Source organism: Mustela nivalis, assembly GCF_964662115.1.
Source record: "Mustela nivalis genome assembly, chromosome: 11".
In the NCBI taxonomy this organism is placed as follows: domain Eukaryota; kingdom Metazoa; phylum Chordata; class Mammalia; order Carnivora; family Mustelidae; genus Mustela; species Mustela nivalis.
Genome location: NC_139030.1, coordinates 49,334,321 through 49,350,838, shown reverse-complemented (window position 1 = coordinate 49,350,838; position 16,518 = coordinate 49,334,321). Strand labels below are relative to the sequence as shown.

The 16,518-nt window shown below is 37.7% G+C and overlaps 1 protein-coding gene across 1 annotated transcript in view; it reads right to left on the bottom strand.

Annotated features, from left to right (window-relative positions):
• Positions 1 to 3,106: 3,106 nt before the first annotated feature.
• FASTKD1 (FAST kinase domains 1) overlaps positions 3,107 to 16,518 on the bottom strand; it is a 55,028-nt gene continuing 41,616 nt past the window's right edge. Inside the window, exons 10-15 of the mRNA XM_082689197.1 lie at positions 13,634 to 13,762; positions 12,289 to 12,420; positions 11,811 to 11,924; positions 6,112 to 6,250; positions 5,168 to 5,282; positions 3,107 to 3,544 (exon numbers count right to left, since the gene is read on the bottom strand). Of these exons, the coding sequence (XP_082545323.1) occupies positions 3,449 to 3,544; positions 5,168 to 5,282; positions 6,112 to 6,250; positions 11,811 to 11,924; positions 12,289 to 12,420; positions 13,634 to 13,762 (725 nt within the window). The 3' untranslated portion in view covers positions 3,107 to 3,448. The remainder of the gene's footprint in view (positions 3,545 to 5,167; positions 5,283 to 6,111; positions 6,251 to 11,810; positions 11,925 to 12,288; positions 12,421 to 13,633; positions 13,763 to 16,518) is intronic.

Here is a 16,518-nt window from a genome sequence, read left to right as displayed (position 1 = left end):
CAGATAACTGTTTGGAAGAGAATGTGGGAGATGGGGGCGCCTGGGTGGCTCAGTGGGTTAAGCCTCTGCCTTTGGCTCAGGTCATGATCTCAGGGATCTTGGGATCGAGCCCCACATCGGGCTCTTTGCTCAGCAGGGAGCCTGCTTACCCCCTGTCTCTTCCTGCCTCTCTGCCTACTTGTGATCTCTCTCTGTCAAATAAATAAATTTTTTTTTAAAAATCTTAAAAAAAAAAATTGGGGCGCCTGGGTGGCTCAGTTGGTTGGACGACTGCCTTCGGCTCAGGTCATGATCCTGGAGTCCCGGGATCGAGACCCACATCGGGCTCCCAGCTCCATGGGGAGTCTGCTTCTCCCTCTGACCTTCTCCTCGCTCATGTTCTCTCTCACTGTCTCTCTCTCTCTCAAATAAATAAAATCTTAAAAAAAAAAAAGAGAGAGAGAATGTGGGAGATGCTTATAAATTAAGACACACTTAAAGGGGGTGAGGTGCAAATTATGGTCTCTATAGAGATGCAAACCTGAATGATAAAACTGTTAGAGGAAGTGCTTACTATAAAAGCAAGATAGTGGTTACTTTGGGGGACCCAGGGGATCCTGGGATCCTGACCTGAGCAAAGGAAGACACTTAACTCACTGAGCCACCCAGGCGTCGAGCTAAGTAATGATATTTTAAACAAGGTACTTTCAACTAAACCTACATCAAATATCAACAGACCAAAACTTAATGCAGGACCCATGTTTTATAGCTATGCTTAAGATTCAAGGCGCTCTGGCTACCAACTTATTTAGGGACAGAATGAACTTAGAGGGTCATTAAGTCAGAAGACAGTAAGTTTCAGATGCTAATTACCTGCACTCCCACCAGGTGGCCTGAGGATAATTACAACACGGTTTTCTGCCCAGCACAAATAAATCATTCTTGGAAGAAGGGCTAGGCATTATATCACATAGTAGGCCTTTAGTGACTATTTTATTGGATAAATGTGTTGTAAAACAAGAGAAAATCATTATTTCCTCATCATGGGTAGGAGCAGGCCAGGTCAAGATTGGTCCATTTCCCACTCCCATCTCTTTATTTCCGTTTATTTAAAAAAAAAAAAAATGTCTCCTCCCACTTTCTATTAAACCAGTCAGGTTTCCACACACACCCCTTCCCCAAAACTCCTCCTCGCAACGGTACCAATGATTTTTATGTTGCTCAGTTTAATGGACATTTCCCAATCTTCGTTTTACCTGAGCCATCAGCAGCATCTGATACAACTGCTCACCCCCTCTTCCTCCTCCTCGAAATGCTTTCTCGACCTGGCTTCTAGGAAGTATCACTACCTATGACTGTCCCTCCTACCTCAATGGCCATCCCTGCCCAGCCTCCTTTGCTCATTTCTCTTCTCCTTGACCTCACGTTGGGGCACCTGGAGCTGAGTCCTCAGACTTCTCCTCTGTTTACTCTCCTCTAATCATATTATAGTGATTTCACCTACTTTCATAACTTTTTTTTTTAAGATTTTATTTATTTATCTGACAGACAGATCACAGGTAGGCAGAGAGGCAGGGAGAAAGAGAAAGAGGAAGCAAGCTCCCAGCTGAGCAGAAAGCCTGATGCAGGGCTGATCCCAGGACCCTGAGACAATGACCCGAGTCAAAGGCAGAGGCTTTAACCCCCTAAGCCATCCAGGTGCCCCTTCATGACTTTAAATACTGCAGACAACTTCCAAATTTGTATCTGACATCTGGACCTCTGCCTTCACCTCCAAACTCATTAAAATGCCTATTTGGTAACTCCACTTAAGATGTTTAAAAGGCATCACAGGGTGCCTGGGTGGCTCAGTCAGTTAAGCATTTACCTTCAGCTCAGTTCATGATCCCAGGGTCCTAGGATTGAGGCCCATGTTGAGCTCCCTGCTTGGAAGAAGCAAGGGGCCTGCTTCTTCCTCCGCCTGCTGCTCCCCCTGCTTGACTGCTTTCTCACTCTGACAAATTTTTAAAATCTTTCAAAAAATTAAAAAAAGAAAAAATTTTAAAAAGGCATCAAAAACATTTCTAAAACCAAACTCATGATCTTCACACTCGCTGCACCCCCTATTTCTTCCTCTAGTAGACTTTCCCATCTCAGTCAACAGCATTAACATCCTTTTAGTTGCTCAAGACAAAAACAAGTATCTTTGACTTCTTTCCCTCATACTTCTTTTCCAGTGAGTGAGCAAATTTTGTTGCCTCAGCTTCCAAATACATCACAAAATCTGACCACTTCTCATTACTTCCACAGCTACCACTCTAAGCCGACCACCTATTTTTTATTTATTTTAAGTAGGCTCCACGCCCATTGTGGGGCTTGAACTCATGACCCTGAGATCAAGAGCTTCCTGTTCTACAGACTGAACCAGCCAGGTGCCTCACCAACCAACATCTTTTGTCCGGATTATTGCAATGACCTTCTAATGGGTTTCCCCGCTTAAACACTTGTCTCCTTGCAGTCTTCTCCCATCTCACTGAACAGAGTAGCCCAAGAGATTCATTCCTTTATAGAAACTCTCCAATCACTGCTTATCTCACTCACTATAGCCAAGAGGTTGGGCATTATGTATTTGTTATCTGTGTTACCTTTTCTCGTATTATATACTTCTACCCTCAACCTCCCATTTGTTCTGCTCCAGCCACAGGGGATTCCCTGTTATTCTCAAATATGTCAGGCATATTCCTACATCAGGATCTTGGTCTCTCACCTAGAATACTCTACTGCCAGTTAGCCTCACCTCCTCAAACCTTAATGCAAATATCACCTTAGTGAGTCCACCTCAGATCACCCCATATAAAATCATACCTACCCAAAATATTCCTATCCCCGACCCTCCCAATTTTTCTCCATATCATCTAATATCATCTATGGCACAGTATATTTTATTCATTTTTTGGACTCTACCCACAGCAGATATGCTACATTCACTGCTGAATCCCCAGCATCTAAAACACTTCCTCGCACTTAGGCACTCAAAAAACGAATTGTAAACTAAGTTTCTTAAAAGCTACAAGTTCCTTATATTAAGAATTTTTATACCATTTCCCAACCAGATAATAAAGAAATATTAGAAAAAGGAAAATGTTGATTTTAAGTTTTTTAAAAGATTTTATTTATTTATTTGAAAGAGAGAATGAGAGAGACAGAACATGAGGGGGCAAAGTCAGAGGGAGAAGAAGACTCCCCGCTGAGCAGGGAGCCTGATGTGGGACTCAATCCTGGGGCTCCAGGATCATGACCGGAGCTGAAGGCAGCTGCTTAACCAGCTGAGCCACCCACGTGCCCCTGTTTGTTTATTTTAATAGGTATTCAGCTGACCTTGAAATCCATCAACTCTGAACTATTAGTTTTTCATTGAGTCAGGAAACATAATTGAAAATAAGTTCAGCTGGGACACACCATCATCACTAATTTGAAATAAAAACTACAGTCATGATTTGCCTTCCCCAAATATACATTCTCTCAGGTAGTCCATCCGAGCTTCCTTTGTTGACAGTGCCATAGAGTTCCATTCAAAGTGCGGGATCTGTAAAATATGCCAAAGCAACAACAAAGAGACATCAGGAAAGACTTGTAAGCACCACTAAGCCGAGCTGTAGGAACCTGCGAAATTAGTTTACAAAAGCATAAGCCATTTTTAGAAGCCGAGTTGATCCTTCTTCCTGATAAAGCCCAGACACCTACTTCTTCCTCCCAGCTTTTATCCTCCTATTCCTACAATACCAACAGCAGACCATTTTTCCTATGTACCTTTCCAACACACATAAACCAGCCTTTTTCTCTTGTATCTCTACCCATCTGCATAGTGCCTCTCTCATAAGATAAATAAAAAAAAAAAATAGATCTTCCAAAGACAATAAAATGATTTTTATTTACCATTCAAGAAAAAATGAAGGATGTTCTGTTTCAGAGACATTTTAATATAACATTTTTTTAATATTTAAGAAAGGTAATTCGAGGGTGCCTGGGTGGCTCAGTGGGGTAAGCCTCTTCCTTTGGCTCAGGTCATGATCTCAGGGTTCTGGGATCAAGTCCCACATCAGGCTCTCTGCTTGGCAGGGAGCCGGCTTCCTCCTCTCTCTCTGTCTGCCTCTCTGCCTACTTGTGATCCCTCTCTGTCAAACAAATAAATAAAATCTTTTTTTTTATTTTTTTATTTTTTTTTTATTTTTTAAAGATTTTTTATTTATTTATTTGTCAGAGAGAGAGAGAGAGAGAGAGCGAGAGCGAGCACAGGCAGACAGAGTGGAAGGCAGAGTCAGAGGGAGAAGCAGGCTCCCTGCAGAGCAAGGAGCCCGATGTGGGACTCGATCCCAGGACGCTGGGATCATGACCTGAGCCGAAGGCAGCTGCTTAACCAACTGAGCCACCCAGGCGTCCCCAAATAAATAAAATCTTAAAAAAAAAAAAGTAATTCTAGAACTTTCACGTTAAAAGGGAACATATACTGGATGGACCTAGACAGTATAATGCTAAGCTAAATAAGTCAGACAGAGAAAGACAAATACCATGTGATTTCACTCATATGTGATTAAGAAACAAAACAAATGAACAAAGACAAAGAGAGACCAAAAAACAGACTCTTAATACAGAAAACAGACCATGGCCGTCCAGCAGGGGGTGGGAGGGGGAAATAGATAAGGGGATTAAGAGGTACAAAGTTCCACTTGCTAAATAATAAGTCACAGAGATGAAAATAGAGCACAGAGAATATAGTCCATAAGACTGAAAAAATGTTTGATGAGAGGGGCGCCTGGGTGGCTCAGTGGGTTAAGCCGCTGCCTTCGGCTCAGGTCATGATCTCAGAGTCCTGGGATCGAGTCCGGCATCGGGCTCTCTGCTCAGCAGGGAGCCTGCTTCCTCCTCTCTCTCTCTCTCTCTCTGCCTGCCTCTCTGCCTGCTTGTGATCTCTCTCTGTCAAATAAATAAATAAAATCTTAAAAAAAAAAAAATGTTTGATGAGAGATGATCACTATATTTAATCATGGCGAACACTGAGTAATGTAGAGTACTCTTGAACCATTATGCTGTGTAGGTGAAATGCATAAACACGGTATGTTAATTTATACTCCAATTTTTAAAAAAGGAAACACATGTACAGCCAGTTTTCTGGGTTTTTTAGAGACTGAATTACATGAGTATTTCATACCTGAATTACACGATAGCCCAAAATTTCCAACTGTCGTTTCTGCATAGCGGATTTTCCTTTTAAGTGAGGCATGTTTCTACAAAAAGCTCTTGAATCCAAAAATTCCAGAGAAATCCTACAGAAGATAAAAAAAAATTTACTTCTGAATCAAAATGAGAAACAATAATTATAAGCCTTTTAGGTACAAAGTTGCATCTTTACAAATTAACAAAAGCCAAATGAATACAAATGAATATGCTATTTTTCTACTTAAATTAGTAATTGATGGGGGTGCCTGGGTGGCTCAGTGGGTTAAATCCTCTGCCTTCAGCTCAGATCATGATCTCAGGGTCAGGAGCCTGCTTCCCTTCCTCTCTCTCTGCCTGCCTCTCTGCCTACTTGTGATCTCTGTCTGTCAAATGAATAAAATCTTAAAAAAAATAAATTAGTAATTGATTTTTAATTGATTAGTAATTGATAAAAGTAAGCTTATTCATTAGAATTTACACCAAATTACAATGAAAATCTCCATGCTTTCATTCGTTTCCTTGTCCAATATATATTTATTATGCAACTACCATACGGAAGGCACTGTGAGGATCCAAACCTAAAGAGACAGCTTACAGTCTAACAATATGTGATACATCTTAAGTCACTGCAGTACAGTGTAGGAAGAGGTTAAGTGCTACTGGGTAAGTGGAGAGGTAGCAGAGCTCCAAAGAAGATACTATTTGCTTCCAGTGAGGATAACGAGAAGCTCAGCACTTTAGAGACATGGCCAGGAACTAGAAAGCAAAGGACAGACATAAAGGGTGAAGGCAAAGAAAAGCAAAGGCACAGAGGCAGAATGCAGGAGATAAATGAGGAGCAGATTCTCCTGCAATCGATCCTTGATAACCAAGTTCATTAAATTATGCCAAACTTAACATTTAACTAACAAAATCTGAAACTAAGAAGTAAGTTACCTTTCAGCTCCTGGTGGCAATCTTGATCCAGTTATTTGGGTATTTGATTCCCAGTGCTTTTCTGGCAGACTCCCCAAAGTTATACTGTGGCTTCCATATGGAAGAGCTTTTTTTCTTTTATCCAAGATACACTCAAAATCTGTAAGTACAGGAATCAACAATATGAATTAAGTAAATTCTTACAGGTAAAAGTTTAAGATACATTTTAATTTGTACACATATAGCACTATACATGTATATACACACACATATGGAAAAATGATGTACACCTCCCTAATCAACTTGTTTTATAAGATGTGGTCCAATGGCACCTCTCTTTGAAAATCAATCAATAAAAATCAACCAGCAAGTATTACTAAACTATATTTAGCATGGAGTTATATTTAGTGTGGTATAGGCCAAGTCACATTAAGAGTTTTATTTTAATCCTCTTAAATCTCTTGGTAGCATTTGGAGGAAGCTAAACCTAGTCATCTGAAAACTAGTAAGGGCAAAGATTCAAACAAAGATTCCTGTATGAACTATACATAAGAGTAACTAAATAGCTGATACAGGGAAAAAGTCTCTTTAGACAAATTCCAGCTAATCCAGAAGAAATGGTAGCTGTTGAATATCACTACTTTATCACCCCTAATGAGTAATCAATTTAGACAATAATTAGACTGATAAAATCTGTACATGAAAAACTCATAGAACTTTCTAATGGATGAGATGATGAATCTTTTTTTTTTTTTTTAAAGATTTTATTTATTTGACAGACAGAGATCACAAGTAGACAGAGAGGCAGGCAGAAAGAGAGGAGGAAGCAGGCTCCCTGCTGAGCACAGAGCCCGATGCGGGACTTGATCCCAGGACCCTGAGATCATGACCTGAGACGAAGGCAGCGGCTTAACCCACTGAGCCACCCAGGCGCCCCGATGATGAATCTTTAATAAAACAAAAGACAACCAACACGATGTGTCTTCTGATAGGATGCAATAAGAAGTACATACCACCTATGAAATCATCTGGGCAAAATAAACAGACAAAAAATTCTAACCTGAATTTAACCTGAATCTATTCAAGGCACTAGATCTAGGAAGTGACTTCCAGGAAAATAAGGGATGCAGGAGCAGGTTAAGAGATACAACAGAGGTATAAGTGAGAAGTCTAGAATGTGAAAAAAAAATTTTTTTTTCAATAAATAAATAGGAAGGGGAAAAGAGAAAGGGAGAAGTTACAAAGGCCTATCAACCAAATATGATGTCTGGATCCCAATTTTAACAAATAAACAGTAAAATGAAACATATAAAAGACAACTGAGACATTCGAACACTGACAAGCTACGTGACATTAAGAACTTATTATGAATGGTGGTAGGGGTGACAATGATGGTACTGAAGTCATTTATCTTTTCAGATACACATTTTAAGATGATATGTGTGATTTGCTTGAAAAGGATCAGGTGGGACTGTGGTGAGTGAGTGCTGAATGGGGGTTCATCATACTGTTCTATTTTCTGTGTTTGTTTGAGATTTTTCTGCAATAAAAACAATTGTAAAAGTATTTAAACCAAGAGAAAAAGAAAGGACAAATGAAAAAAGAAACAACAGATGAAAAGAAAAAAGTAGGTTTGATTATCTGCTTTTTATATATAAGGGAAACTGGGGCACTGAAGCAGCTTCCAGATAATTATCAAACAAGAAATATAGTTCTCTCACTGAGAGAATGAATTTTGGAGTTAGAATGCCTAGCTCAAATACTGGCTCCACCATTTGCCAGATAAAACCTTGGGCAAAGAATAATGTCTCAGCCTCAATTTTCTTATCTATGAAATAGAATAATTTATGTACCTGGTAGGGGCATAATAAATTTATTATGTATAAAACACCTTAAACATAATAAAAATATGTAGGTATATCATTTGCTATTGCTGTTATTATATAAAATTGCAGCACTGTTTAACAGATGCATGTCCCAACAAAAAACCCTAAGGATTAAATAAACCATGACTTACTCAATTCAACAAAATATGTATGCAGTCACTAAAAATAATGTATATATTTGGCTACAGAAAAATATCTGCAATATATAAACATAGCTACAAACATTATAGAATAAGCCATTTTTGGTTTTAAAGAAGTCAGTTACAAAAAGACAGCAAAAGTAAACAATGGTTGTATCATGGTAATTTCTCTTTTTTTGTTATCTGTGCTTTCTGGTTTTTCTGTGAGTAGGTATACTGTGATTTTTTTTTTTTTTAAGCGAGTGCTGTTTTTTTTTTTTTTTTTTAAAGATTTTATTTATTTATTTATTTGACAGAGAGAAATCACAAGTAGATGGAGAGGCAGGCAGAGAGAGAGAGGGAAGCAGGCTCCCTGCCGAGCAGAGAGCCCGATGCGGGACTCGATCCCAGAAACCTGAGATCATGACCTGAGCCGAAGGCAGCGGCTTAACCACTGAGCCACCCAGGCGCCCGAGCGAGTGCTGTTTTTTTAAACCTTAAGCACTGCTTCTAATCCATAGTTATTAATCATACTATTACGTTGTCTTAATTATGCTATATCCTTATATATAAATATTACCAATTAAATCTTCTTTTAATGATTTATATACATTTCACATTAAAATAAGCCTCTTGACAACAGGAGGTACAAATATGAATTGGAAATACAATGGTCTTGGGATAGAATAATCCTGGTTTCACTACTAATTACGTTATGCACGACTTGTAAGGCGTGATTTTTTTTTCTTTTCTGTATTTTCCAAATGTTTTATATAGATATGACTATTTATGGTTTGAAAGAAACATTAACAAAAGCAAATCAAAAATAATAAAATGAAGTAACAGGAATAAAGAGCTGCTACAGTGCCTGTCACAAAGTCGAAGCTCAATAATTTTAAATTACAAGATGGAATTACAGATCATTTTCATATTCATATTGTAGTACATTTCCTTCTGTGAGTATTATTTTTACAGGAGTATATTTTAAAATACAGATATAGTTTAAGTAGTACAAATTAACAGTACACAGATGGTCCCCAACCTATGATTTTTCAACTTTACAATGGTACAAAAGTGATATGCATTCAATATAGAAACCATACTTCAGATTTTGAATTTGGATCTCTTTGGTGCTCTGCAGCAATAGTGAGGAGAAACAGAATGATTTTGTTTTTCATTTTCAGTAAAGTTTTTGATAAACTACATGAGATATTCAACACCTTATTGTAAAACAAGCTTTGTGTTAGATGGTTTTGCCCAACTATAGGCTAATGTGAGTGTTCTGGGCACATTTAAGAAGGCTAGTCTAAGCTACGAAGTTCAGCATGTTAAGTGCATGAAAGGCATTTTTTTTCTTTTTCCTTTTTTTAGAGAGGTTGTGTGTGCAAGAGACAGTACAAGTGGAGGATGGAGTAGGGCAGAGAGAAGGGGGTGAGTAAGGATCTCAAGCAGACTCCCCACCCAGCACAGAGCCCCAGGAGGGGCTCGATCTCACAACACTGAGAACATGACCTGAGACAAAATCAAGAGTTGGACATTTAACTGACTGAATCACCCAGGTGCCCCTAAATGCATTTTGACTTAAAATATTTTCAACTTACAACCCCATGATAAGTCAAGGAAGATCTCTATTCTTAGCTGGGTACATGGCCACCCAGAATGAAAACATTTCCTAAACTCATTCACAGCCAAGTGTGACCATAGGGTATAATTTAAAAATGGTATGTGCAACTTCAAGGAGCGGAGCTCAGAGGCACAACCTTCCTTTTCCTTCCCTCCCTCCACCTTCTGCTTAGATTGTTGATATGTTGGCTAAAGCAGAAGGAGCCATTTTGGACCATAAAATGGAAGCTACATATTGAGGTTGTAGTTTAGAATAAAATAGATGGATCTTGGACGCCTGGGTGGCTCAGTTGGTTAAGTGTCTGTCTTTCGCTCAGGTCATGATCCCACAGTCCTGGGATCCAGCCCCACATCAGGCTCCCTCCTCAGTAGGGAGCCTGCTTCTCCATCTCCCTCTGCCTGCCCCTCTCTGGGCTTGTGTGCATTCTTGCACTCTCTCTCTGACAAATAAATAAAATCTTTAAAAAATAAAATAAAATAGAAGGATCTTGATCTTTTAAGATTTGTGGAGCTGGCATCCCAGCCCTGGATACCCTATGCACGTGAAAGAAGGAAATAAACTGGTTAAGTTCCTTTACTTGTGGATTTTTGTCACTCATAGGCAAATGTAAGCCTAAAATAAAACCAAACAACTGAGAAAATGGGTTTTGTAGTGCAAGATGAGAGTACAAATGATGAATTTGGTTCAGTCTTCTGAACACTCAGTCTGATAATCCAGCTTCTGCCCAAACATTTCTTCTTCACAAGGCACCCCATTATTTCAGATTTTGACAAAACTTTCATAAAATTCTTTTATTGACTTAAAATATTTTTAAAAGTATTTATATTTAAAATATAATAATATATAAAATATTTTTAAAGTATTTTTATCCTCAAAATAGATATCTTTTTCTTCTTTCACATAACAATCCTTCAAATATTTTAAGTTATGCTCACCACAACTTTTCCTGGTTTCAGATTAAACATTTCAGTTTAAACATTCAGATTAAACATTATATTATATTTGAGCACTCACTATGTTCCAAGGGCCGTGCTAAATGTTTTTCATACAATAAATCAGTTAACCCTGTTAAGAGGGCGTTATTATCCCCATTTACAGATGAAGAAACTAATAAGGTTCCAAGGTTGAAGAACTCGCTAAGGAATTTAAATCTGTGCAGTCCCCGTCCTCTCTAGTTCTAAGACAGGATTTCTAGACTCTTTCCAGGTCCCATTTGTCACTGTCTCTCACAAAATGCAACCCTCAAAAAAGAATACAATACTAAGACATGTCTGAAGAACATTCTTATTATTAATAACAGTTTAAAATAGTATTTGATTTTTGACAATCATTTATAGAATTAGTTAATATCAGGCGAATAATTCTTTTTTTTTTTAAGTTTTACTTATTTATTTGACATCTGACAGACAGAGATCACAAGTAGACAGAGAGGCAGGCAGAGAGACAAGGAAGCAGGCCTCCCTGCTGAGCAGAGAGCCCAATGTGGGGCTCGATCCCAGGATCCTGTGATTATGACCTGAGCAGAAGGCAGAGGCTTTAACCTACTGAGCCACCCAGACACCCCAATCAGACTTATAATTCTATATAACAACTTGTATGTATGCAAGATGTTTTCTAAATCTAAATTTACAAAGTTTATGTTAATTCTCTTAAAATTTCATCTTTAAGTTCACCACTTGAACTTAGCTATTTTTTAAAAAAAATCTTATGTTGCCATCCAATTTATCAGCTAGTCTACTAACTTTATGTCCTCCTGACAAATCAAAATGCCCTCTACAACTAGATAACTGAGAAAGTCAATGAGTTTAGAGTTGGGCACAAGTCTTCATCCAGGTAGATAATACAACCTGAAGATCTAGAACTGTTCAGTGAATCTGAATCGGGGTTTTATTTAGAATTGGGAAAGACTGGTTTTAAAAAAAAAAATTATTTTTTTAAAACAAAATGCTGATGGTTATCAAAGCTGGCCCATGGGAATCACTATACTCTTCTTTCTATTTTAGTCTGTTTGGAGATTTCCATTTGATGAGGTGATTGTACTTTAATTAGTTTAGTCTTCTGAGAGTACCTGATAACCTAACACACACTCACCTATTCTGTGGTAATAAGGTGTAAGAACTGAGGCTTTTACACAATTGGGTCCTCCCAGCACTTCTGCTAACATTTTATAAATCTGCTGCTGTGCTCCACTCAAGCTGCCAATATCTTTAAGAAAATAAAAATAATTAGTGCACTTAAAATAAGTTAATCAGTTTCACATGAAAATCAACCGAACTGTACTAACCAAAAAATCAAGATTAATATTTTCAACAAGAGCTTAGATATAATACCATATGCAATGACATTTAATTCAGAACGATACAATTTCTGTGCTCTCTACCAGAGAGGTTTAGTATCCTAAATATTAAGAAAGTCTTATAACATAAATCTCACCTATAAAATGGTTCTATCAAACAGGTCATGGCATTCTCGTTAACTCTGGTGTCATGGTTGGGCTTAACAAAATGCTGCTACTTATGAATTCACCTTGGAATTAAAATTTGCTGTTTGACCCAAAGACAACTCAAACCTTTATTATACTGCTGTTGACAGGAGCGGTCATGAAACCATGGAATCTGATACTCAGGGCACTCCAAGCAGACTGCTCTATTTAATTCCATAAGACGTAACTGGACCCTCATATTTAGAGATGAACATAAAACTGAAATCAAAAACAAAATATTAATGGATTTTGACAGGTGGGACGTAACAAAGGCAATCCATTTTTTCACATTCATTTATCCCCATTGTTTGTTAGTATTTTTTCCCTCATATTATAAAATCATTTCATTTGCACACACATGCTTTATATTTTTTAAATTATTCAGTGGCATGATTAGGACCAACTTCTATGTCGTTTTCACTAATCATGAATATGACAACTACATTTTGAAAAATACTACCAAAGAATTTTCATTGACCTAATATTCCACATTTAGGTTTCTATCCTAAAGAAACAAAGATGAGGTCAATGATTTATGTATAATAATCATTATTTATAATGATGAATTGGAAATGACTTACAAGATAATAAATGTTATTACATACCTATCATAGCAGATTATACAGATACTAAAACAATCATGACATCAGAAAATATTTAATGGCACACAAAATTGTTCAAAATATAGTTTAATGACAAGAGGCAACATAGAAAAATGAATATACTAATAATCCAAACTTTGTTTTAAAATACATATAGATATATAAACATATACATAAGAATAGGAGGGAGACAGAAAGAAAGATATACTCTAAAATATTATTAAAACTGGTAGTTTCGGGGCACCTGAGTGGCTCAGTGGGTTAAGCTGCTGCCTTCAGCTCAGGTCATGATCTCAGGGTCCTGGGATTGAGTCCCGCATCGGGCTCTCTGCTCAGCAAGGAGCCTGCTTCCCTCTCTCTCTCTCTGCCTACCTATCTGCCTACTTGTGATCTCTCTCTGCCAAATAAATAAATAAATAATCTTTAAAAAAAGAAAAAAAAACTGGTAGTTTCACTTGGTAGTAAAATTATGAGTTAGCTTTTATTTCCTGTTTTATACTTTTCTGTTTTCCAAATTTTCTCCAGAAAGTAGGAAATACTTTCATTAAAAAATACATATTTACATTTAAATGCTTTAGTTTAGATAGAGATGAAATCTGAATATAAAGTATAGGTAATAGTTTAATAAATTGTAGATACTGCCTTCAGCTCAGGTCAGATCCCAGGGTCCTGGGATGGAACCTCACATCAGGCTCCCTGCTCAGCGGGGAGCCTTCTCCTTCTCCCTCTCTCTCTGCCCCTCCCTCTGCTTGTGCTTTCTCTCTCTCTCTAAAATGAATAAATAAAATCCTTATAAAAAATAAAAATTAAAAAAAAATGTAGATACACACTTTCAAGTTGAGAATCCATTTTGGCTAAGAATTTGATGTTAAAAATTGCCTTCAGCAGATCTTCTGGAAAATACCCAAGAATGGCCAAAGAATAACCAAGAAACACTAACATGAGAGGATTCAACACATCTGAAACAAAATTAAGATAAAAAAAATTATAATGTACAGCCACCTCACATATACATAGGCACACACTTTATTCAGGTCAACCCAGGTTTTAAAAAACTGATACAAACACAGCCTTGACAAAGCTAATCTATACAGTTACCAGTCAGGATAGTGGTGAAGTGCTTACCTTTGCAGGGGAGCAGAGTAAGGAAAGGGGGACAGGAGAGAAGACACTGTGGTAATGCTGTTTCTTCACCTGGGTACTAATTCCTTGGGCGATTCAATTTCTGTAAATTCATACTATGTGCTAAGGATATGTAAATATTCCTATACTATTATTTGACTTCCATTAAAAAGTTTTAAAAATTGGCTTTGTAAAGAGAAAGAATTCAAAACAAAAAGGTCAGTAGTATATGTGGTTAAGTGGTCCAAGTCTCTATGTATTGATGATAACAATATCACAGGTGCTCAGAATGTGTTAGGTATCATTCTAAGCACTTTACATATATTAACGCATTGAAATCTCATTTCAATATACAGTAGAAACAATTATTATCTCCCCTTTGTAAATATATGTACAGAGGCACAGAGAAGTTAAATGACTTGCCTACAGTCACATGGTTAGCAAGCAGACAGTGAGGTTTAACCCTGAGAGCCCAGCTCCGGAGCCTGGACTACTATTCTGTATTGCTGTTAGGAATCTCAAATATCCAGGTTGAGTGTAGATGCATACGAAGCTCAGGTTTCCAAGAGCACCTCCTCCCTTATCTGTCACCCAACAGCAAAGGCACTTTGAGGTTATTCAGCAGATTTTCCTCACCCAAGAGACATTTCTGATGAGAAGGAAAGGGTTCCTACTGAGAGCGATATACTTAGAAAGGACAAAAAAGACATTACATCTTTGCTTTCAGATTTTTGCTGAGTTTATTTCATAAATCAAGATCAAATCACAAATGAGGTTAATAGTGACCTGTCAGTAAAAACATTAAATTGTCAGTGGACCTATTCACAGAGACCTGACAGGCCAGAAAGAACTGGCATGATATATTCAGAGCATTAAACGAGAAAAACATGCAGCCAAGAATACTATATCCAACTAGGCTATCATTGAAAATAGAAGGAGAGGGGCGCCTGGGTGGCTCAGTGGGTTAAGCCACTGCCTTCGGCTCAGGTCATGATCTTGGGGTCCTGAGATCGAGTCCCGCATCGGGCTCTCTGCTCAGCAGGGAGCCTGCTTCCCTCTCTCTCTCTCTCTCTGCCTGCCTCTCCATCTACTTGTGATTTCTCTCTGTCAAATAAATAAATAAAATCTTAATAAAAAAAAAAAAAAAGAAAATAGAAGGAGAGATAAAAAGCTTCCAGGACAAACAAAAACTGAAAGAATTTGCAAACACCAAACCAGCTCTACAGGAAATAGTTACCCTGAATTTTAATGGGCTAACTGCCCCAATCAAAAGACACAGGGTATCAAAATGAATAAAAAAACAAAACCCATCAAAATATGCTGCCTACAAGAAATTCATTTTAGACCCAAAGACACTTCCAAATTTAAAGTGAGGGGGTGGAAAACAATGTACCATGCTCATGAACATCAGAAGAAAGCTGGGGTGGCAATCCTTATATCAGATCAATTAGATTTTAAGCCAAAGGCTATAATAAGAGATGAAGAAGGATACTATATCATACTCAAAGGGTCTGTCCAACAAGAAGACCTAATAATTTTAAATATCTATGCCCCTAACGTGGGAGGAGCCAACTATATAAACCAATTAATAACAAAATCAAAGAAATACACTGACAATAATACAATAATAGTAGGGGACTTTAACACTCCCTTCACTGAAATGGACAGATCATCTAAGCAAAAGATATAAGAAATAAAGGCCTTAAATGACACACTGGACCAGATGGACATCACAAATATATTCAGAACATTCCATCCCAAAGCAACAGAATATACATTCTTCTCTAGTGCACATGGAACATTCTCCAGAATAGATCACATCCTGGGACATAAATCAGGTCTCAACCAGTATCAAAAGATTGGGATCATTCCCTGCATATTTTCAGACCATAATGCTCTGAAGCTAGAACTCAATCACAAGGGGAAATTTGGAAAGAACCCAAATACATGGAGACTAAACAGCATCCTTCAAAAAAATGAATGGGCCAACCAGGAAATCAAAGAAGAATTGAAAAATTCATGGAAACAAATGATAATGAAAACACAACGGTTCAAAATCTGTGGGACACAACAAAGGCAGTCCTGAGAGGGAAATATATAATGGTACAAGCCTTTCTCAAGAAACAAGAAAGGTGTCAAATACACAACCTAACCCTACACCTAAAGGAGCTAGAGAAAGAACAACAAAGAAAGCCTAAACCCAGCAGGAGAAGAGAAATCATAAAGATCAGAGCAGAAATCAATGAAATAGAAACTAAAAAACAATAGAACAAATCAATGAAACTAGGAGCTGGTTCTTTGAAAGAATTAGTAAGATTGACAAACCACTAGCCAGACTTATCAAAAAGAAAAGAGAAAGGACCCAAATAAATAAAATTGTGAATGAAAGAGGAGAGATCACAACCAACACAAACAATTATAAGAACATATTATGAGCAACTCTACGCCAACAAATTCAACAATCTGGAATAAATGGATACATTTCTAGAGACATAAAAACTACCACAACCAAACCAGGAAGAAACAGAAAACCTGAACAGACCCATAACCAGTAAGGAGACTGAAACAGTCATCAAAAATCTCCAAACAAACA